The 24,792-nt window shown below is 42.1% G+C and overlaps 1 protein-coding gene across 7 annotated transcripts in view; it reads left to right on the top strand.

The window, feature by feature from the left end:
- The window catches only part of SPRED2 (sprouty related EVH1 domain containing 2), a 105,453-nt gene that overhangs the window by 54,779 nt on the left and 25,882 nt on the right, over positions 1 to 24,792 (top strand). For 6 of the 7 annotated variants that reach the window (XM_073212281.1, XM_073212282.1, XM_017652489.3 and 3 more), the window contains one exon: positions 20,885 to 21,062. In XM_073212281.1, coding sequence (XP_073068382.1) covers positions 20,885 to 21,062 — 178 coding nt within the window. Of the gene's footprint in view, positions 1 to 876; positions 1,021 to 20,884; positions 21,063 to 24,792 lie in introns of those variants that run through there. The other variant, XM_037021278.2, reaches the window with a different exon arrangement.

Here is a 24,792-nt window from a genome sequence, read left to right on the forward strand (position 1 = left end):
GTCATACTTTAGACTGGAAGCTCCCCCACCCACAGGCCACTGGGTTGCACTGTGTGAGTGGTGCCCCCTTCTCAGGTGAGGTTGGTTCATACCTAACTAAAAAAATGCCTTGTTTGGTTAAAAATTAGACCAGAGGGACTGAAAAAAATTTTGTTTTTAAAAACATTTTATTATGAAAAATTTCAAAGACACTCAAAAGAGGGGAGACTAATACAGCCAATCCCCATATCCTGACCACACAGATGCAACAATTGCCAAGACTTTACCATGCACCCCCTTTTATTGGCTCAAATGTTTCATAGCACATACCAGATACCATTTCATCCCTGGTGTACTTTCTCTAAAAGGTAGACATTTTAAAAACACAGTGCCACTATCCCACCTAACTAAATTAACCCAAGGTCAAAATTTTGTTGTGTACTTTTTGCAAAGCTCCTGCAGCTAGGTGACCTTGCACCATAAAAATCAGTAGGATCCATGCCTATACTAATTGACTGATAGCTTAAAGGAGGGGAGGGGGTCTTTACTCTCAACTCTGAACAAAATTATTTGGCTAGGAGATGGGAGCAGGTGAACAGCTTTCACTTGTGGTTCCACCGACTGTAATCTCGAGTATTGAGCCACTGTGCCATTTGCTTCCTAGGCATTTCACAGTATCGTCAATGATGATAATGGTAACTTATACAGGAATTTTTTTTAAACAATATTTTAATTTGAAAAGGCATCTGTCAGCTGTCAGGCTTCCAGCTTCCACTTTTGAGAAGCAGGATGTTGAATGTGAGTAATGACACAACAGGCCTATAAAATGCGGACTAACCCTCCGATGACTCATCGAGTACGATGCAGTTTTATTTGCCAAGGAGACTGAATCATATATGGGGGAAACCAGTGCTCAAGCAGCCAGCTGGTTTGCAGGTCCACAAAAGACAGTCCATTTTTATCGGAAGCTTTATAGTAGCAATAATGCTAATACCCAGCACTTGGGCTCCACGATGTAGAGGAAATGGCATCGCCCGGCAGGTATGTCCTTTCTGTTTACATAAACTTTATTTTCTCTTTGTCCTCTCCTTCTAACCTTTCTGATGATTTCTTCTAACGTTTTTTAAGGGAGAAAAAAAATGATCCTAATTGTAAAGAACTGAAGTGTGTGTGTGTGTGTGTGTGTGTGTGTGTGTGTGTGTGTGTGTGTGTGTGTGCGCGTGCCCGCCCACGTGCAAGGACAGATAGCTAACCATGGGTCTTGTGATAGACACAGAGCTCCTGTCTACTCATCTCCCTTTCTGAAAACAAGTTTCTCCTTAGATACTCAGCTAGAAACGGTCTTAACTCGTACCTTTAATTAAGTCCTGAGTTTAAAAGATGCTGCTTGGGAAACAGCTTGCAGAGGTGGTATATACCTTTGGGTCGATGGCTTAATATTTAAAAAAGAAAGAATAAACAGAGGTGAGCTAAAGGAGGCTGTCTAATGATAGCTTGTGTGTATTATGTTGGACTTTTTTTCACTATTGTGCTTTTTCCTCACCCCCTCCCCCAAGACTCATGATTTGGTACAAGAAAGCTTTATTCCCCTACTGAGTGAATATATCTATTCGTTTGCAAATCATTATTTGCCCATACTGAATTCAGGCATTAACTTTTTTTAGGTAGGAGAAAGGGTAGTGGGGATTTGGTAACAACATTTAATTATAGCTTTCACATGATCTGCAGGATTGTTCTACATAATTGGGAGCCTGTGTCGCCTGTCTGACCCCCTCTCTCTTTCTTCACTCACTAGATTTAAAATGCCTGACTAGTTAGGCACATATCTTGTTTATTTCAGTATGTTAAACATTCCTCTGTGTGTTGACCGTCCATTCAGTGTCTACTCACATTTTTTAAAAAAACCTTTTGTGTCCTGCTAGATAGAGCTAGATGCTGTAGTTAGTTACAGTGGTACTATTTATGCTTCTCTGATCTGTCTCAACGGCTGGGTCATATAACACAACTGCCCAAAATTTTCCTAAGATGTAGCATTTGTGGAGCATCTCTGTCTATGATGGTGAATCTTTACCCTCAGAGAGCATTAAACAGATCTGGGGTTACCAAGCTGGAAAAATAGGCAGTCTTTGTTTCTTTTACCTTTTCTTAAGTCCATAATAACGACTTGTTTTTCTGGGGGTATGTGTATTTTAAACTGCCGGAAATTATTAAACTTATTGAAATAATATTCAGAAATTCAGATAATACAGAAAGCCATCATGAAGGGAGTTCAGTTTGTTTCTGTTTGTTTTGTAGATTAAGGGATACATTTTTTTTTTAGAATGGCCAATTTGTTTTTGGAGGCAGGACCATCTCCAAATTTCATTAATTTTGCATTCTATAAATGAAAGCCACCTGTTATGCTGTAACATGCTAATTATGGTAGAGGACAATGAGGAAGAACAGTATTTGAAATATGTGGGGGTTTTGTGAAGAATTTTTTCTGCCCACATCTGTAGTGCTTATTTTTATGTGTGTGTATGTATATATATGCATATGTTGTACATATTTAATAATAGCATTTAGTGATATTAAAAAATACTTCAGATTCAAACTGAGGGTCCTTCTTATTCCTTGTCATTAGCACTTTTTTAAGTTGTAGGCAAAAGGCTACTTTTAAAATGTTAGTTTGAACTCAAGCCTGAATTTTGCTCTCTCACAGTAAACAGTTCTCACAGCTTTGGTACATGCCACGCTTAGCTCAGGGTTCACTTTGTGGAGCGTCGTCAGAAAAATAATGTGAATTAAAGTCAGAATCTCTAATTTTGCTGAAATCTTAAGTGCTAGTCTATCTTTTTTTCTTTGAAGACTACAGAAAATGATTACAGGTGAGTCTATAAAAACATTTCTTTCAAAGCTCTTGATTATCAGTATTTTCTGTGAAAATGTCTTGCTTCCCTCTGATTTGTGTAGCTGACACTGACTCAGGTCCTGTCCCAGTTATTTCAGGGCAGCATAGATTGTGTTCAGCTTTGGTTGCATTACACACTCAAGGCATATTGATCATGCAAGTCGGTGATGATAATCACCCGTAGGGTTGTAGCCACCACCACTCCTCAGAGGCCACTCTGCTATTAAGCACCATGAGCCATCAGTCCAGAGTGACTGCATGGTTTTTAGATTCTTTCTTTCTCTTTGAGGGAAAGGGAATACAAAGCCTGGGCCAGTGGCAAGGGTTTCATATCATTCAACTTGGAAGGGATCGATAGATACTGAGCAACATGCTGCCTGTGTTCAAAGCTGTGTATGCACAGGGTTTTGTTTTTGGGCCCAGCCCTGTCCCTGCTTTGATTCCCTTGTCAGTGGCAATTCGTCCTCATTGGTGATAGATTCCTCCTGGGTTTTCTTTTATTCAGAGAGTTACTGAAGTCTATGTAGTCCGGAGCCGCCAATTGCTCTGTGCAGAAGCAACTTTTAGCTATTTCCTTTTGGTTCTTCAGAATCTAACTCTTCCTGGGTGGATATCAAGAAAGAACCTCCTCATTTGAGAATGAACTCAGAAATTCATTTGATGGTTTTGGTGGCCATGTTTTCTGAGCCAAGTAGAGTGACACAACCTTGGACAAAGGATTTTTTTTTCTCCTTGAGGGGAGTGGCATTCAGGGAGAGCATTTGAATCCTTGAAGTTTAAAGGGTCCAGGATATCCTAATAGGACAGATTAGTTAACATCAGTTAAAATTAAATTCTAATGATTCAAAGATTTAATGAACTCAGTGTAACCATTTAATAAAAACAGGATTCTTTAAGATCACTATAGATTATCAACATATAAAAACACCTGTACTTAGAGAACTATTTAGTGAGTCTGCAGTCTGTTCTGCTGTGTGAGTAGATGATTTATGGATGTGTGGTGGAGAACTATAGCTCCGGGGGGAGGGCTGTACCTGCCCATTGCCTGTTGTCCACTGCCCACTGTTCTGCTGTTACACTGTCCTCCCCACATCCGGGGTTTATGGTTTCTCTGCCTACATAGTGGATGGGATTAATAGCACTTGCAAGTGTATCTTTTGCATTATCGGAAAATATCGACTTTCCTCTGTAGCTCGGAAAAGCCAGAAATACCGAACAGCCTTCTTAGGACATAAACCCTACTCTCTTAAGGACATATAAATTGAGTGGATGACCACTCTCATACCAAACCAGCACGAACTTGCGTTAGTCCTGAGCATTCTTGCAGGTATAAGTTCACTGACAGCTTGTTTATGTTGACGTCCATGCCCAGAGTGTCTTAGGGTGTACGTGGGACACTTGTGAAAGCCTTGCCCACTCCCACGTGGATTCCTAATCACCAACATTCCTTCATAACTGATGATCACTATAGAGAAAGCAGATGCTTCAGAACCAGGCTGGCCCTTGACCCTTTTAGAAAGAGCTGTTGGCTTGCATGACAAATCTGCCTCCTTTGCCGCACACTCTGAGAGCCACCCTAGGAGTTACCTGTGTCGTCCTCATAGTCAGTGAGCAAGCAACTGAAACCAGATACGGTCTCCTTCCAGATTGCAACCTAAGAGGTGACTTTGTTTTCAGTGTTAATTCATGCAGTTGTAAAGATTTTCAGATTGGCAGTGTCCATGCTGGGCTTGACTGTGAGGTTTTCTTTTAAACACATGTCCCTTGTACCCATCCAGTGGAAGAGATGGGTTGCAGGCCACTGCTCTGGCCCCATGGGGCCTGCTATTTGACTGGGCCTCTTGAATTCCATTAAATGGAGCACAGACAGCATGTGTCATAAAGGCTGCTTGGGAAGGGTGAAGAGCAAAATTAGTGTCTGTGGGTGGGCATGTTACCTCATCACATCACCAAAGAGCTGCAATGTGCAAAATCTGGCAGGAACTTGTTCCAAAGGAAAATAAGACAGCCCCCCACCCCCTTGCTTGAAGAAATATTTATAAACATTGCTAACCCCCATGTTGAAGAAATGAAACTGTTAGAAAATCCTTGTGATTGTGTGTTTTAAATGTGCTTGTGTTTTTAAATAATCTTAGAAACTGAGGTTAGAATAAAGTGAAAAGGGACTAATCTAAAAATTATTTTTAGGGATTCTGTAAACATGATAAGTGTTGTATTAGAATATAATTAATTAAGGATTAGGGAAATTTGTTAGAGCTAACAGGGGAAAGTCTCTTATAATTAACTTCGGCCATTTTCTGAGATGATTTTGTGGGAAAAGCCATTTTTATCTCAGCAAAGCCAATTACAGAAGAAATGTTTGTGCTTTTAATGTAGGTGATTTGCCTTGGATCCCAAGGAAAAAAGTGTAGGCAACATTTACATTTATATTTGAAGCATAAGATCTTCCTTTTATAGTTACCTTGAAGAAGGTCTTGTAAATTTGTTCATTGTTCCTCATCATACAGCAGAATATTTCTTAGATGAAAGGATGGTTATGATGTAGGTAGTTTGCACAATGGACATATGCTGCTTTTATAATTAGGGGAGAGTTTTGTGGGTTTTCTTTTTTAATAGCAGCATTGTTTATAAAGACTATAGAAATATTCTTTAGCCAAAGCCCCAAATTTTTCTGCATTTGGGGGCCTTCTTGAGTATACCTATTTTAAGTGGCCCCTCTTTGTTTCTCAAATTGTCTTTTTTTTTTAATTGTGGCAAAAGAACGTACACAATGTAAAATTTACTATCTTAACCATTCTTAAGTGTACAGTACCTGAGTGTTAACTGTATGCACGTTGTTGTGCAACAGATCTCTCTAGAACCTTTTCATCTTGCAAAACTGAAAACTCTGTACCCATTAAATCACTCCCCATCCCCCTCCTCCCACAGCCCTTCACAACCAACATCCTACTTTCTGTTTCTATGAGGTCATCTGGTTTAGATAGTGAAATGTATAAGTGAAATCATTCAGCATTTGTCTTTTTGTGATGGCTTATTTCACTAAGTATAATGTCCTCAAGGTTCATCCATGTCTTAGCATATGACAGGATTTCTTTCTTTCTGCTGAAAAATACTCTGTTGTGTATTTATACCACATTTTCATTATTCATTCAGCGGACACTTAGGTTATGTCCACCTCTTGGCTATTGTGAATAAGGCTGCAGTGAACATAGATGTGAAGTTGCTTTTTGAGATAGGAGTTGACCATCAACAAGTGTTAGGGTTAATTCTCTGTATGCAAACACACAAAAAGTGCCAGCATGTCGTATCACCCTTATGTTTACCTAACCTTTTAGTTTACACAACATTAGACCAAGTTACTCACTGTAAGAGACTGCTGGGTATGAAGCAATTTCCAGTCCAGGATGGTGTGTTCGCTGTGCCTTCAGGGATTGTGACTTGACTAGAGGCAAGTTTAGTCCTGGGAGGTGGCAGAAGTGCACTGGTGAATGAAATGCGCTGTGGGTTATTCCCCTTTACCAGACATGACAACAGGGGCCCTTTTATTCTTTTTTCAGGTACTGAGTGGCAGCCTCTGGTGACAGCATGGCTTCACGGTAGTGTAAAGGCATCTGCTTGGCCACGCAGACAGCCACCTAGTCAGTAAACCTGTCTAGTGGGAGAAGTTGGCCTACCACTCAGTTGCCCTGCCTCAGGCAGTGGTCTTTAGCCACCGCTGACTGAATGCATGGCCTAAAGCTTGGTTGGGCTCCCTGGCACAAGTGGTGGTGGTGGTGGCCAAAAAAGCCAAATTCAACAGCTTAACCATCCAGAGTCTCAATTATCCCTGAAAATTGAGTCTTAAAATAGAGCAGTTTCTAGTCCTTCCACAAGCTGGCAGGCTTCTTCATGTGGGAATAGCTCTAGTGTGCCCTGGAAGTTCACTCAAAATCAAACTAGAATATGCTCCTGTAAATGAAACAATATTTTAAGAATATTAGCATTCAACAGTGAGCAAGCTTGGTAGTTAGTTGGCCTACACATTCTCTTACTGCCCAGTTCCTTTCTGGCAGGAAAGTAACTTAATAGAAGCACATGTTATTGAGTGATGGCTCTTCATGTAGTAACTTGGAAGGAAGTACCCTGCTGGATCAAATGTCATCTCTTTGTGTGGTCCAGAACTAATCAAGAACCTGTGAGCTCGAAGCTTGCCTTGTCCCTGCCCTTCTTGCTGCTCCCCGAGAGTCCTTGCCATCATAACGAGAAAAGAACCATTTCCCCGGTAACCTGGGAGGCCCATAGTGCAGTTATATTTGCATTTAAGCCGGCCATTGTGAGTTAACCTAACTCAAGTGTTTTACTTTTGGCTTGCCAGGAATTTTAGGAATAGATTAGGCTTTCCTGGACAGGATTGGGAATCCTGCTGCTCACCATTTTGTTTTTTCTGTGGGGAAAATACATTCCAAACAGCTGATGTACAAGAACACTTTTGGACCAGAACTCCCTGCAACAGTGAAGCAGCCTAGACATGAAACTTAAAGTGCAGAGTTGCTTTAGCAAAGGTCTACAATAAATGCCTCCCCATCTTTAAGTTAAGCAGTCTTTTCCTCACCCTTCCTAACATTGTCCCCTTTCTTTCTGAACGCAGTGAAGGTTTGGTGTTTGAGCATCTGTCTTGTGTCAGTTGGTAAAGCCTGTCAATGAACTATTTGGGAGGAAAGGGACACATCTCTCTCCTCTTTTTTGCCTGCGTTTTTCCATAAATATGTCTTAAGGATTTTCATCTAGGTGGCTAAAGAGAAGCTCACTTTTGTGGATGCATAAACCCAGCTAGATGCTAGTTTTCATGTATTTTTATTCAAAGGCTCTTATTAAACTTATTAAAACTGAATTTTCATCATTTTCTTGCTTTTTCAAAATACTTTGGTAGACCAGTTTTGCTCCTTGGAACTCTCTAATGGCATGATAACACTTGTACTGAGAGAACGTATCTGTTGTTTGTTGTGGTTTCGGGTCTTTGCAGTTTTGAGCATTTTTTCAGTTTGAGAGGTATTTTCGGTTGCCTTTTACTGCTGAAAGTTTTCTGATCTTCGGTAGAATATTTGGGCCGCTGAAGTTTACTAAGCCCTCTGGCACAGCTAAAGGGCTCTAAGCCGGGTTTCTTTATTTTTTCTTTTTTTTTTTTTTAATGTAAAGTTTTAAAGGGAGCCCAAGTTGAAAATGGACCTCGAAGGTTTTTTGGCTCCTACTGTTATTTTGCATACAGGAAAACTAGGCACACTGGTAGAGTCCATGGTGTCTCACCCACAAGTGAGAAGATGTGAGGTGGAGGTCAAGTCTGCTGGGGGTGGCACTAGGCATGCTGACGGACCCACCAAAGAATGAGGATTGCTTCTGTGACTGTGAAATTCTGCCAGGCTGAGGAGGACTGCACAGGCCCACCCAGCAGCTCTTCTGATTGTCCCTGGGACTACGTTATTACTGATAGTTCATTTCTCCTTGTGATTCCTTTCAGGGTCAGTCACCTATCCAATAAATTTTAAGAGGCCAACAAGAATACCTTTTATCCTCCAGATCACCTAGTTTGGATATGGGGGCCTTTGCCCTAACACAGGACCCTTTTAAGACTGGGAGGTGGGGGGGATGGGGCTGTTTACAGAGATTTGGTTCTTAATCCTTTACCTGTTCCTAATGCTAGTGATCTTGGACAAGTCCCTTCTCCAGTCTGGATTATAATTTTCCTAAGTGAGGGTTCCAGATGGCTTCTGTGACACTTTCTAGCTGAAATAGTCTGTAACTAATTTGTTCGTGAGGCCCCTCTGTGGTCCCCATGGAAGACGTAGGCTCCACTTGCTGGTGCACCTCTATTCTGGCCCCTCCCTGGGAAAGGAAGAGGTCCAGAAGTCTTCTGGGAGAACAAATGCCTTGTGTGTGCTTTATCTGTTTCTTTGTGTGTTCAGCTTTTCATCTCTGACAGGGAGGTGGCAGAATCCTGGAAGAAAAGGAAGTGAAGGAACTGGTAGTGTTGCCACCTGAAAGGGCATCCATATCTGGCACCTCCAACGGGAATAGGCAGGGAGGCCCTTCAAGTCCAGTCAGCCTATTGCTCACATGGGCTGACTTACTTTCCTCCCTGTGGGCTCAGGGAGCACCTCCTTTTATTAGAAAACAGGTCTTATTAAGGACTAGCTTGTGAAGGACTTTGTAGGTTTAGAATTTGGTATTAACATAGTTTGGTAGTTACTTCCTAACCTTTGAAGCATGGTTTGCTTTCGGGTAGTGGGTGGAGGTGGCAGGTAAAAAATGGGAAATGTGGTCTGGATCGCATGAGAAATAACCAGATGCTTCCATACCATTACCAGCATCTTCTACATTTAGTGTTGATCTCCGTTTAGAATATAGCAGTGTTAATTTTCTCTCTTCCTCCATACAAAGATCTTCAGTTCAGAAAAGTTGGAAGAAATGTACAGTCAACACCCACCAGCTCCTGTCTGCAACTTACATTTTACTATTACTGCTTTACCCCCACTTCCATACAAGAGGCTGTGTTATTTCTTACACATTTCAAAGTTACGTTTCAGATATTAGTGACTTCTCCCTAAACATTCAGCAAGTGGATCATTAAGCACTCTTCCTTTTTCTCCAATTCATTAAGAAAGAAAGCAAAGATATTCTGAGAAAGTCAGGCTCAGACGTTCAAGGGCTACAATTTAAAGACCTGAATTGGAGATTATTAACTTTAAACAACTCCCTTTGCCATTTGTGTCTTGAAGTACCAGCTTTTCTATTCCATGTACACTTTAATGTGGTAAGACCTAATTTTGTTTAGTAATCTAACATTCCCATTAGCTGGGTTTTGGGGGTTTAAATGTGGGTCGTAAATACCATTTTTGGAAGGGTAAACAAAAGGAAAGTCAAAAAAAAATTACTGCTTTCTGAGTAAAAAGTAGAAGAAAGGGTTTTTCAGAAGTGGGTTATTTTAAGTTGGTAATCTTTTGATCTCGATTAATTATGAACTCCACTGAACTCCAGGCTCAGCAAAGCAGCAGACAATAAAAGCAAAATCATAAACCTAGATTCAGACTTTGGCCTCTCGCCTCCCAGGACTCCCTCATCCCCACTTCACACTGTTTAATCACTCTGAAACTCAGCCCTTTAGGACAGAACCATTTCTGTAGATTCATCCTGTTTCAGTTTGAATAAAATGAATTTCTTTTTTTTTTTTTGGTATCATTAATCTCCAATTACATAAGAAACATTATATTTACTAGACTCCCCCATCACCAAGTCCCCCCACATACCCCATTACAGTCACTGTCCATCAGTGTAGTACGAAGCTATAGAATCACTACTTGTCTTCTCTGTGTTGTACAGCCCTCCCCATGCCACACCCCCTACATTATGTCTGCTAATAGTAATGCCCCCTTTTTTTTCCCCTTATCCCTCCCTTCTCACCCATCCTCCCCAGTCCCTTTCCCTTTGGTAACTGTTAGTCCATTCTTGGGTTCTGTGATTCTGCTGCTGTTTTGTTCCTTCATCTTTGCTTTGTTCTTATACTCCACATATGAGTGAAATCATTTGGTACTTGTCTTTCTCCACCTGGCTTATTTCACTGAGCCTAATACCCTCTAGCTCCATCCATGTTGTTGCAAGTGGTAGGATTTGTTTACTACTTATGGCTGAATAATACTCCATTGTGTATATGTACCACATCTTCTTTATCCATTCATCTACTGATGGACACTTAGGTTGCTTCCATTTCTTGGCTATTGTAAATAGTGCTGCAATAAACATAGGGGTGCATCTGTCTTTTTCAAACTGAGCTGCTGCATTCTTAGGGTAAATTCCTAGGAGTGGAATTCCTGGGTCAAATGGTATTTCTATTTTGATTTTTTTGAGGAACCTCCATACTGCTTTCCACAATGGTTGAACTAATTTACATTCCCACCAGCAGTGTAGGACGGTTCCCTTTTCTCCACATCCTCGCCAACATTTGTTGTTGTTTGTGAATTTCATTTTTAAAAGTAGTTTGCTCATGTCAAAGTTGTCCATGTTTTGGTGATTTATGACGAAAACTCAGAAATCACCAATAGATGCCTTGAATGTTAAAGAACTGTTGTGATAAAATCTTACTGTAATTTCCTAAAATGTTTTAGCTGACCTTAAAATATCCATGTTAGTGCTTAGAGCAACCTGGGTATAATGCTATGATAGAATTAACATTAAAATAATATATGCATTCACATGGATGTATTTATCTTGTTGCTTCAATAACTTTTCTAGAGCAGATACAATTCTTGGATGTACAGGTAGAAAGAACAAGTAGTGGAGGCAGTTGGGGACATGTCCACCTGAGATTGTGCCCCTTGTGCTAGTATAATCCTCACCTGTAACAGTACAGAGAATCATGTGATGTATTTCACAGTAATTAAGGTGATTACCCACTGAATGGATGACTCAACAGATGAGGATAGGAGGACCCAAGTGGTTGATGTGGAAACCCACCTAGGATTTAAGGGGCATATGCCCAGCCCAGGAATGTCTAGTTTCTTGGACCCCCAGGGTGGGGAAGTTAGGATTTCTGCTATTTGTAGGAATTAGAGCACATAGGTTTCAAATTTCAAGAAAAAATAATTTTCTTAACTGATTGTGCACCACCCACAGTAAACTACCAAGTCTGTCCTGCTCCTTCTTTGCAGGCTGGACCTTATCTGGACCTCTCTTCTAGCTGAGTACATTACTCACCTCAGGAGGTATTTGCTCAGGGAAGTTACATTGACCCGGGGAGAGTGGCGAAAGAGCCATTTAAAAAAAATCTGTCTCAGACACAACTTCTAAAATTGCCTTTTCAGGTTCTGAAGCTAAGATTTACTTCAGCCAATACTTCATTGTCCAGGTTTTAAACTGCCCAATGTTATGGTTTTAGGTTGTACATTAGCAGACCAGCCCTAATGTCTTTATCTTTATAGTGCCACAGTTATAAGTGATCAGTCATCACAAGTATTATATATTTAGTAATCATCTTGTGGTTGCTGAATTTAAATGTTTGTAAGAGGGTTTCTTTTCCATTAAAACTATAGTTTCATCGTTAAGACATTTGATACTGTAAATAAATAAAAATCAAAAGGCCTTTGTGAAAAGGTTATTACAATGGGAAAAAAAAGGACAGTGTAAGTAGAATCTAGCTGAATGACTCCTTTCCTGTGGACGAATTATGCTTCTTGAAACTACAGGCAATAAAAGCTTAGAAGTTAAATTAGGAATTTTGTTTCAAACAGTGCAACAGGGAGTAAGTCTAATAGAACTTAGTAAACCTTACTGAGAAGGAAACCCAAAATCAGGGTTTATAAGGCCCTGGCACTGCCATACCACCTTGCATTCACAGTCCATGAAGATTTGCCCCTAGAACTGGACTCTCACTGAGGCGGGGGGCGTGGTGGCCACCGAAAGCTCTGATGGCCTTGGCTGGCTGGACATCGTTCTAGCTCCCTCACACATCAGTCGGTGCTCCCAGACCACGAGGTGTCAGAGGGTCCCTAATTGCTTTGGTGTTTCTCAACTGTCCTTGAAGGCCTCTTAAGCCTGTGTAAAGCTTACATGTTTAACTTCCAGTCCTGATCTTTGCTCCTCTGTGTCTTTGCTTCATTTCCTTTCTTGGCGATTTATGGGTCACAGGACACAACAAAGAAAGAAGGACTGGAGTGGCGAATGGCACTCTACCTGATACCCTTGACTTCGCATAGTCCTGCAGAGCATCCATGCCCGAGGATGTGCGCAGGTGCCTCAGCTGCACGGGAGAGAGAATGTGCCAGAGTGTTCAGGGCACTTGCTGCTCTGATTCTTGTGAGTGAGCAAGACAGAGCTCAGGTGTAAGGTAGCACTGGGGGGATTACAAAAACACATCCATTTACAGTGCATTGTGATTTACAGGAAAATATGATAGAAGCATGTAGCATACTAAATAAGCACTGTATGCTAAACAAGCTGTGGACGTTTATTTTGGATCATAGACTCACTCACTTATAAAAATAGGAGTTTGCAGGAGGTATTCTAAAGGAGTATTTTTGTATCGAAATTTCAGTAGGAAAATAAAAATACTAAAGGCCATATCTAATAAACTTTCACTTGCTAAGATTGGTTCTAAAGAATGATTTATAAATTGTTAAATTTAATAATTATTCCTATTTCAAACATCAGTCGTGCTGGCAGCATCCCTCACAAAAAGAGAAAGCAACCCTTTTTTAATATGTGCCCTAGGAAATGGTGTAGGGGTGAGTAGCTCTATTTCTATGCTTCAGTGTAGCAGGTAGCAGAGATGCTGGGCTTATACCCAGCATGCGAGGGTGATAATGGGCATGACCATACCTCCCACTCTGGGCGAGGATAAAACTGGGACACAGAGAGCTCGGTGACCTTGCAGTACAGCAGAACATACTGGCTTATGGTGCAAGACTAAACTGGGGATTCCTAAAATGTTTTCTAGTATCTTCACTCACAGACTTCTGAGCCCAGCACACAGTAAAGGAGGAAAACCTATTCATATCCCCTCTGGGACTCCCGCAAGATAAGCAGGACCCCTGGCTTTCAACCTCAGTTGGTTCCTGGATGAAGATCACCTCCCAGTCTTTATGAAGCAGTCATGCCCTCCCACCAGCACCACCTTTTGGGGGGTACCATGTTATATGGTGGGGTTGCATTCCTGAAATCCCATTACATACCATTTTTAAAATACCTAAATTGATCATGAAGACAAAACAGAACAGCTCTGTTGGACTCTGGGGGAATGACTGTGCATGAACCAGATGAGCTGTGGCCTCCGGGAAAGCAGAGGCACAGGGAGGACCGCACTGAAGAGCTTGCTCGCCTCGCTCTGTAGACACGGTCACCGGCAGAGCGCCTTGGCACCGCGAGTTCACAGTCTCGGTGTTCGTACCTGTTCAAATACATGGATTCTTTGACTAGTGTATCCAGTGATGAGAGTTTCCCAGGGGACTCTCCCTCAAGTTGGCTTTGTGGCTGATTTTACAGATGCTCAGTAACTCTCTGGGGGAGCCTTTTTCTTACACAGTCTTAGCTCTCTTCTCAGTTTCCCCAACTCAGATATCACTCCTACCAGTCCTTTTTGTGAAGCAAACATTTAATGTTCAGAAAATTTCTTCTCTGCTTCAAAGTGCCTGCTCATCAGTGTTTGAGAGGAGAGTTGCTGCCTCTGGCTGCTGCCTAGTCCAGCATAATTAGCAGGCTTTTCTTACCACCGTTTTCTGTACCGGCCTGGCCGTTCAGTGTACGTTTTGATAGACATGAAGCAGGCAGAGCAAGGTTTGTACTCTCAGTGGCTTGTATGGAGCTGAAAATCATGTTACCACCATGCATAAAATTACATTATGTATGACTTGCCTTGCCTATAAAGTTCAGAATATATAAATTTCTAAAACCAGAACAGTCCGCTTAAAAAAAAATTCTTCAGTAGTTGATACTTAGTAATAACAGCCATGCAGTAAACCACCGCCTGCCTAAATAGACTATGAACAGTATTTGGCTTCTCAACACTTTTGATTCTGCTGAAAGTTTGATTGTTTTTTTAAGAATGACTAGACATAGATAACTCATATACACGTACATTTTATACACCTCACCTATGTAATACTTTACATGTATAATTCAGTGGAATCAAAGAATCCTTATTACTGTAGATACAAGGAAGACTGGGGGTAGGATGGTTACAAAAAGTGTGTGCCTGGCTCCCCTAGAGGCCTTGCTGTTATGTTTGGCTCAGCTGGCGGCTGGGGGTTGTGCTGGGTGGAAGAGGGTGCCCGAGAGGCTGGGATCTTGGCTAATCCCTCTCAAGGTCTGGTGAAGTGGAGAAGGCTGGAAAAGAGGCCGGGAAGAAGTGAATGCAGTGGTTAGCACAATGGAGAGAGGAAGGAGCCTTGTGATCAGATAAGGGCCGGCCCTAAGGAGGGGGTGGGGAAGTATTTATGGGGCGTGGAAAAGTCCAGTCTATCCCTGAGATCCAGGGGGAGGTGCAGGGAGCAGAGGGCCAGTTCACAGAGGGCACATGGAATTATTTTCCAATACAGGTGTGCCTGAAATGTAGGCTCAAACCTGGTCTTTATAAATACAACTTGTGTTAATTGCTGGAGGCTCATGTTGGATTTTCCCCTGTTGTCAAGGGCTCGGTAGCCTGCCTGCCTTCTGCTCACTGACAACTGAAAAAGTCGGGCAGTCTGGAAACCCACTCATTAGTGTCCAAGGGGGATGGTCTCAGGCCCTGTTTTGTGATCAAAGTCACCCTCTCAGCAGAAATGGTGATGACTATGTGCCGAACGCCTCTGTGTCAAACATTTGACCTCTAGCCCTGCTTTTAACCCGCAGCACACCCCAGCAGGGTAGATCCTCTCTTCATTTTCGCCAAGGAGGAAACTGAGGCTTCTCCAGCTATGGAGAAGGTCGAGACACTGCTGACCTGTCTGGCCCTGAGCAGTATTTACAGACGCAGTGCTGCCTCACCACTGTTTCCTACAATTGCTTTGTTTACTTCTGTAATGTGCCCCAGGCAGGGCCGGTTTCAGATCTGGAGAGACCTTAGAACATCAAGGCCTGACTGAGATCCAAACCTTGCTGTGCTACCCTGGAATCAGCACCCACAAATAAAAACCTAGTTTTGAAATTGTTCTTTCTCTGCCTCCCCATCCTGCCGAAGGATGTCTCCTCCCCTCTTTTGCATATTGAGTGATCACAGAACAGCAAGTCCTGTTTTATTTTTTTTTTATTAAGGTATCATTCATACACACTCTTATGAAGGTTTCACATGAAAACCAATGTGGTTACTACATTCACCCATATTATCAAGTCCCCCCGTACTCCATTGTAGTCACTGTCCACCAGTGTAGTAAGATGCCACAGAGTCACTATTGTCTTCTCTGTGTTACACTGTCTTCCCGGTGACACCCCCACACCATGTGTACTAATCATAATATCCCTGGATCCCCTTCTCCTCCCTCCACACCCACCCTCCCCCACCCCTCCCCTTTGGTGACGGCTAGTCCTTCTTGGAGTCTGTGAGTCTGCTGCTGTTTTGTTCCTTCAATTTTGCTTTGTCGTTACACTCCACAAATGAGGGAAATCATTTGGTACTTGTCTTTCTCTGCCTGACCTATTTCACCAGTAAGTCCTGTTTTTACAAGAAAGCCAACATGTTGGGAACACCAAGTTTTTTCCTTAAACCTGTGTAAGTGGCAGATCCTCTGTCCCATTCATAAAAGCCAATTCTACTCAACACACCTGAAAAATATGGCGTTCTTTGAGTGGTGGTAGTCAGACACCACTTGTAATGACATTGATTCTTTGGAGCAGTCTCAGTCTAGCTCAAGGGCAGACGCTGGGCTCCATTCACTTAGAATTTGGACCCAGGTGTGCAACTCTACCAAGTCCAAGTCAGTTACACTGGTTGAGCAGTTGGCACTTGGGATGCAGCTTTTAAAATTTTGTTATTTTTGCCACTGACAGCACTTAAAAAAATTTTTTTTTCTAAAGCATACCAGAAGCATTTTCCTTGTGGAAATTAAAAGGCTAATCTGCCCTTGCCCTTCCTGTTCCATCCTCCCCCAAGAAAAACCACACATCTGGTTTAAACATGTTAATCCTTTCCAGAAAGAGGGAGGGAAGGTGGGAAGGGAGTTTTTCTCCTTTGTACCTTTTTGGTGGTAGAATCATTGTCATTTCTGTTCTGGGTGGGGTGAAGTGTCTGAGTGACATAAATATAGCACAGATAGGAAGCAGTTGGCGGGCCGCCATGCAGCTGGATTATCCAGACATCCTTTGCAGCTTGTAGTGAAACTCTTTATCCCCCTGCCTTGTTCTAAATAGCCAGATGCCTCAGTTAATGCTGGCTGCCAGGGTTGTTGCGAGAGGAAAGGGGGTATTCTGCCCCAGCCCTACCCCCAACACATGCACCGCCCTCATCTCAGAGAAGTCTGTGCCCTCAGGAAGGGGCCTAAGAGGAATCAGGACAGGAAAGGATGCTACAGACCACAAGCAAAGGCCAAAATTTATAGCCCCTGTAGTCTAGACGTCAAGTGGTAGAATATTTTTAAGTGTCTCTATTAGATGAATACTTTTTTGAAAGTAAGTTGATGGTAGTAACATAAGTAATGCAGACTTCCCCTTTCCATGTTTAATCCCCTTGAGGAAGGGAGAACAGCACAGGGCTTCAGCACAAAGGAAAAGCATGTATCTAACAAGAAGTGTGGAGAATCTCAGTTACTCATCCTGGCCATTTCCCATTGGGATGAACCCATCGTACACAGAATATTTGAGAAAGCTGTGTTACATACTGGAAATGTTCAAATCCTAGGGACCCTTAGTTTTCCTAGAATTAATGGGGTGTTGGGGAAGAAGGGTATTTTCAAATTATTTGTACATAACTATTCTAAGCAAATGTTATAAAATGTTCTTAATCTCTGTGACCTAAAGGCATATGCAAATTGAATCCTGAGATGGATGGATTAATGATAGAAACTATGTGCTCTCTTTTTTTAATGTAATTTCATGATAATGGAAAGGAAGCCTTTATCTTATCCCAGTTAAGCTATTATGCCCCATAAGCCAACGAGTATTGAACACTTTTATTTTCTCAGAGATTCTGTTAGCTACAAATAATTGTTTTAAAACCTCTTTGTAAATATTGTATATTTAACCTTAATTCCACAGTGTACTACATGTAAGATGCTGCTCTGGGGAAATATCAATGAACAAAAAGGGCAAAGTCTCTGCTCCCGTGAAGTTTACATCCTGGTTGGGAAAAGTGGGCAGACAGGGCAGGTCTGATTTAGTAGATGTAGAAAGACAAAAAAGGATGAGAACATTTAAGAGGAATGGATGGTGCTACTTTATATATAAAGGTGGAAAGAGAGGTCTTCTCTGATGAAAATAACCTTGTGCAGAGATCTGAATGAAATAAGGGAAAGAGCCTCTTCGGTGTGTGGGGACAAGAATGGGCAGTGGCATTGTAAGTGAAAGAAATAGCAAGTGCAAAGGCACTGGGGTAGGAGTGCACTGAATGTAGAGGACTATCAAGGGCAGCAGGCCTGAAGAGTGGAATGAGCAAGAAGGAAAGTGGCAAGATAAGCACAGTAATTTAGGAAGTTATTGGAGGTTTGAGTAGAATGTCATAATGTGACTTTTCTATTTTTTTAGAAAGCTGGACAAGCATGGAAGTTAGAAGGCTATTGAAGTATCTGAGAGGTGATGATAACTGGGATCAGGGCAGTGTTGGTGGTAGAAGTGGATTGTGTATATACTTCAAAAGAAGAACCAGTAGGACAGGAGGGTATTGGAAATAAAGAGTTCAAACTGAAATGTGTTGGTTGAGATGCCTACTAGACATCCAGCCAGAGAAATCACATAGTTGGTTTTAGTGATCTGAGGCTCAGGGAAGAAGTCCCTGGATAAGAATGTGAATCTGGGCACTGTTTGCACTTAGAAGATACTCACATGGAGTTGTTGGCCCTGACTTGGATCATGGATGCTTTAGCCACAGGTAAAGGAGGAGAGGCGGAGAGCACTGCCACAGAGGAGCAGGCATGCTGGGGGTGCAGGTGCAGCATCTATCATGTGAGAGGAAAGGCCAAGAGGACGTGTGTGGTGATCTTCTTGGGGATGGGTAAGGTAAGGGCAGCAGGGTGCTGGGTGGCCCTTTAGGGCCCACTTAAGGTTGAGTGGTTATGCCTTTAAAAGAAAGACCTATGAGCAAAGTGGAGTGGTGTTTTTTCCATCTAACATGTTCAGCAGCCTGGGTGGGGGCATGGAGTAAAGCAGATGGTGGGGTTTCACTGGGCATTTGCGGTGAAGGAGAGGCTGAGTGTGTTAAATTTTTGTGCAAAAGAGTGTCCTGGTAGACCACGGAACTGAAGTTGGATAGAGAATCAAGTGGGAACATGAAGGGTATGGGGAGGGGGTGGGAAGGAGGAAGTCAGAAGCATAGATTGCCGGCTCCGTGGATGAAGAAAACCGGGTCTGGGAGGGAAGAAGCCGCAAGGTTGGGAGGTGGTGGCCGAAAAGCAGGAGGGTGTACAGTGGAAGTCACGGAGACTGTGCAGGTGTCGGAAATGCCAAGGTCAAGGGTTAGACCTAGGCGTGGGTGGCTGAGGTTGGGTGTAAGACAAGGGCTTTGAAGGAGAAGAGTTCTAGAAGCTTTGAGGGCCAGGGAATTGGAAGGACCCTCTGTGTGAGGAGTGAGAACTACCAGGAGTCATGGCAGGTGTCACAGGGAGAGGTGGGGGACAGCAAGCCCGCTTGGCAATGTCTTCAAGGAGTGAGGGACTGAGACCCGGGGGTCTGCAGAAGACTGAAGATGGGCAGTGGGGGGCGTGGTAAGACTGAGCTTCAGAGGAACTGGAGAGCGGGCAGGTCGCCTGCAGCAGAGATGAATCCCCTACCACACGCGAGCCTGCGTGGAGGCAGCGGGAGTAGTCAGTTACAGAGACAGAAAGCAGAATGGCCGTGGCCGGGAGCTGGGGAGAATGGGGAGTTAGTGTTTAATGGGTATGGACCTTCCCTTGGGAAGATGAGAAAGTTCTCAAGATGGATGGTGGTGAGGGTTGCAGGGCAGTGTGGATGTACAGTTGACTCCTGAACAACACTGCACAGGTTCACTTATACATAGATTTTTTTCCCCAATAAATGTATGTTTATGTTATTGGTAAGGCTTCTGGTCAACAGTAGGCTATTAGCAGTTAAGTTTTGGGGGAGTCAAAAGTTAAACAAATTTTCAGTTGCAGGCTGTGATGGGGTCAGTGCCACTAACTTCCTTGTTGTTCAGGGGTCAGCTGTACTTGATGCCACAGGATTGTACACTTAAAGTTGTTAAAAGAATAAAATTTATCTGGTGTATATTTTGCTACATCAAAATGAAAGGAATGGTCAGAGTAAGGGATGAGGAAGTAAGGGGGTTGTTTAGACCTTGAGTCCCAGGGGCACAGTATGGGGGTGGAGGGGTGGGGTTTCACAGTAGAGGGCGAGCTGCAGGGAGTCATGAAAAAATCTGGGTGACTTTGCCTTTGTGGTGAGTGAGGTAGCAGAGGGACTATCTAAATAGTCTCCATCAGATTGCAGATTTCGGTGGCCAGGATGTGCTTGGGGCGGGGGTGGGGATGGTCTTCCTTGAGCCCCGAAGAAAAAGAAGGTTCTGTGTTACCCTGCATCTTTGTTTCCCTAGAATCTGGCACAGCGCCTGGAGTATAGAAGACATGAATATATGTTTGAGTAGAAAATGAATTCTATCCAAAGAAGGAAAACAGCAAGTGAGAATTTAATAGTCTTGCTGAAAATCCAAATAAATTTCCCGAAAAGGGATGAAGAATGAGAAGAAACTAGAGTTGGTCTCAGGAGGAGAAAGAGGATTTTGGCAAATGTGCAAAAGAACTTATTCTAAAATTGAAGTTTAGAGTGGAAAAAATAAAATCATAAACAGAAGGCTACACATGTGTAAAGGGTATTTGAATTGAAATATTTTCCAAACTATATAATTGATTGCATGGTAAATTTGTGATTTGGAAGTGGATTCCTATTCTCATGCTAAATCAGAAGATTATTAGCTTTCTAACATAGTAAACCTTGGTCATTCTTTGTAAACTAAGTTTTAAGGGTTAAAACCATAATATCCTCTGAGGTTAATAGGCTTGTCTTCTCCACCTACAGATATCAAATTATAGTAATCAGTTCATTGACTTTATTATTAATACTTAAACTAGAAACTGGGAGAATGTCATACCTGCATACGTATATCTTCAAAGACTCATAAATATTTTTAAATTAGTGGGTATCTTTTTTAAAATGTACTTTGATACTGAGTTTAAGTGTTTTTTGTTTCTTTCCCTAAAAGTTGAGATGGGCTACCTTTTAGGGTTGCTGCCAGGCATAGATTTTCTTTTGATGAGTCCAGAGAAGTGCTGGCTGGTGGTCGTCTTGCATTGTGAACATGTCCTGTAGCTGCCAGACCATTGTCATGCCCCATTCTTCTTGTTGTCGTTTTAGTGACAGCTATATTGTGCGTGTCAAGGCTGTGGTTATGACCAGAGATGACTCCAGCGGGGGATGGTTCCCACAGGAAGGAGGCGGGATCAGTCGTGTGGGGGTCTGTAAGGTCATGCACCCCGAAGGCAATGGACGAAGCGGCTTTCTCATCCATGGTGAACGACAGAAAGACAAACTGGTAATGGCAGACATGCAACGTGTGGGTTAAATCAGCAATGACTGATTTCTTTATGTTAAGTCATAGCACATAGGTGCCTTTTTTTTTTTCTCTGACTTTAAACTCTTGTGAAAGCTCCAGAAATCAGACCTCTGAAGCTGATGTCAAATGTAAAATGTAACCCTGGCTTGCCAGCAAAGTCACTTTTTAACCACACACCATGTAACTCAGATGCTTAAAAGTGGTGTACTTGGCTGTCTTGTTTGCATCCTTGATTAATTAAGCCGTCTTCCTGTCACTGTGACAAGATACTCCGAACAAAAGCATGTTCTCTATCATGAATCACACTGGAGTGATCTAAGAAGTCAGTTTTTTTAAATGTAGGGTTTCTTCATGGAGCCATCGATAGGGTTTGGATGGTGGAAGGTAAACTCCAAGGTAGAATGTCACCTGACATTTGGTTACTTCTAGATGAATGCTTATCCAAATTATGCTGTAGCTTTTTTTCATAAGCTAAAGAATAAAATATGTTTGGAAAAAGAAAATAACAAGTGATATCACACTTCTATAATAATTTTATATGCTGATAAATATATACTTCAGAGAGTAATCATTACTATTTCACATGGGTGGGAGCATTGATAGCTCATAACATAGTTTCATGAAGGAACTTAAATGCCCCGTTCTGTTATGAAGAAAGCTATGATATAGAGTGAAATTCAATCTCCTTTTCACTTGGTGACCTTGAACCTGGAAGAACATTACTCCTACCTGTATCTGTTCATGGTTCATGGAGTATATAGTCAGAAGCCAACCATTTCTTCAAAATGTGCAGGATCGTAGATGATCTCAATAGAGAAAATATGAAGATACCACAGGAATATGTCAGTGTTACATTTGAGACCTTTAGCTGAGGCGAGCTAAGGGTACAAATTTAATCTTTCCTAACCACTTCTTACTGTGTAGAAAAGTTACAAAATAGATAAGACAGAACAATTTGTAAATGTTACATATGGATTAACAGTAATGCTATTTTCACAGTTGATTACTTTTTGAAAATGAAATGAATGAAAATTGCAAGGGGGAGTATAGCTCATTTTAAGAAGTGTTGTCCATTCAGGGAATTCCCTACATAGTAGTCACATAATTAAAGCATTCTTGTTTGTAAGATAGTCACAGTAAAGCAGTGTAACCACACTACCAATAAAAAATACTACCATTTTTCTCTCATTTACCACATTTATTGTGTGCTAAGTACAGTCCTTTAGTTAGGTTGTATCGTATCCTTATAGCAGCCTGTGTAATTATAACTGAAGAAATTCTGATTCAGAAAGACTCCTTGTTTTTGGTGACCCATTTTGGGGGCCTGTATTTGCTGCCTTGTCACTGTGACCCTTCAGAGCTGAGCCAGAGTCACGTGTGCACAACCACCTTTGGCCCTTTGATGTTGTTTTCCCCCTTGCGCATATTTTTATTTTTACATAGCTGCAATCAGAGCTCATGAAGAGTTTTGTGTCCCTTTTGTGTTGCCCTACCATTCTCATAAGAAATTTTCCATGTTGCTGTCAGTTGATGTTCATGGTTTGAGGATTTCAGTGTTACTATAAATGTTAAGGTGCTCTCCCCTTTTCCCCCCAGAATTGCCTACCTCCATTTAGAGATACCTTCCTGCATTTTCTACATTTGTTATTTTCTTGGGATAATTTGGGGGGTGAAATTTGTATGACTTGATTATTGTCCAAAGAGCTATTACCAGCATTTATGAGAATTTCTGGTAACATTTTGAAGGTCAGATATTTTAACTCTTTCCTGATATGGTGAAGTAAACCATGGTATCATATTGTTGATTACTAATGAGTTCCAATGTTTGTTTGTTAAATAATTGTAACTGAATTATCTGTTAATGTCTTTTGCATATTTACCCATTGGGGCCTTATTTTTTTCCTTGATGCCCACTGGTATAATGAAGATATTAACTTGGGTCTGCCATATTTGCTGCAGATATTTTTATAATCTACTTGCCTTTTTAATTTTAGTGTTCTTTTTGTACAAAAATTTTGATTGAAAAGTTTTCCCTTTTTATTTTTGTTGTTAGTGCTTTTGTGTTAGCACATTATCTCACCTAACAGATCTTCTTGGAGCTATTTTTTTCCTGGTCTTTGTCTGATCTGTCATAGAATATGTCAACCTAAAGTGCCCTTTAGATTGTCTAATCCAGCTTCTTCATTTTATAAATACATTTGTAAACTTGTACCTTACCACTGACTTGTACATAATAATTGTAGACTTCTACCATTTTGTTGGAGTCGCTGTATGTAACTAACTTGAGTTAAATTGCAACATTCTAAAAGAGGGAGATACTTTTACCCCCACTTTATAGTGGGGCAACTCAGCGCTCCAAGAAGTGATGCAATGCCCTCCTTCTGGGGTATGTAGTCCTTAGCAGAGCCAGCATTGAGAACCATTTCATTGGGAAGCCAAAACTTGGTCCCTTCATTACCAACTCTGCATAGTAATAGGACGGTCCTGCTGTGGACCAGCTTCCGTTTGTTGCTATTGTACGAGTGTGATTCGTACTTGACTGACACCAAATGCAATGGTGTATTTTTTCCCTACATAAATGTATAACAGTAATATTATACCTAGCAGTAATAGTGGTATAACTCATTGGGGACCTAGACGCAATTTCAGTGTGTGTAAGTATGTGGGAGGAGATCTACCCACACATACTACCAAGCAATTCTCAAATACCAGCAGGGTGTTGGAGAACTCAATTCTGATGCTGTTTGCCCAGAGACAGCACCAGATTCCCAGGTTAAGGACTCCATCCTACAAGACTGCCCTCCACCCCGTACTCCAGATGCCGGTGGCAAGCCCCAGGCAGTTACCTGTGCTTCTGACCTACTGGCTACAGATTGGAGGTTCCCACGACCTCCCCATTAGGTTTGATTAATTTGCTAGAGCGGCCCACAGAACTCAGGAAGACACTACGTTCACCAACTTAATAAAGGATACAAGTTAACAGCAAGATGAAGAAGGTACATAGGGCAAGGTCCCAAATAGAGGAGGTTCTGTCCTTGTGGAGCTTGGAGCCTGGCTCACTGGTATGTGGAGGCATTCCGGTTTGCCAAGCACAGCAGCTCTCCCCGAGAGGGCAGGATCCAACCCAGCAGAGCACAGAGTGAAATAAGCTCTTCTCCTGAGTTTTGTTAAGGGCTTCATTGAATAGTCATGACTGACTAAATTATTGGCTATTGACTGATTCACCCTCCAGCCCCAGCCCTTGGGTGGGGCCAAAAGTTCCCTTAACATGACAAAACACCCATTTCACCTTTAAGACTGCAGTGTTTTCAGGAACTGTGGATAAATGACCAAATACATATTTCTCATAGCTAATTATATCACAACAAAGATTGTGGGCTTTGTCCCCTCCCCATCGCTCCATTCCTCTTCTGTCCCCTTTACCCCTTTACATTCTGTCTCTACACTTGTGGGCTTTTATCTCCACTAGGACTTAAATCACACACCCATACAACCCAGCTGTGCTGCTCCGTCTTTATACCCCTCACCTTGCCTGTTTCACACTGGGAAATTCTGGACTCCTATACTCGGTGGTACTTAACCCCCCTCCCCATCCCACTCCAAGCCTGTCCCACTACACAAGCATGCGTGCATGCATAGACGTGTGCGCAAGCACTCACGCATACATCTTTGGAGATACGGTTACCCCTCCATTGGCCTCCAAGCTTCC

The sequence above is a fragment of the Manis javanica genome, chromosome 1 (assembly GCF_040802235.1).
Source record: "Manis javanica isolate MJ-LG chromosome 1, MJ_LKY, whole genome shotgun sequence".
Lineage (NCBI taxonomy): Eukaryota > Metazoa > Chordata > Mammalia > Pholidota > Manidae > Manis > Manis javanica.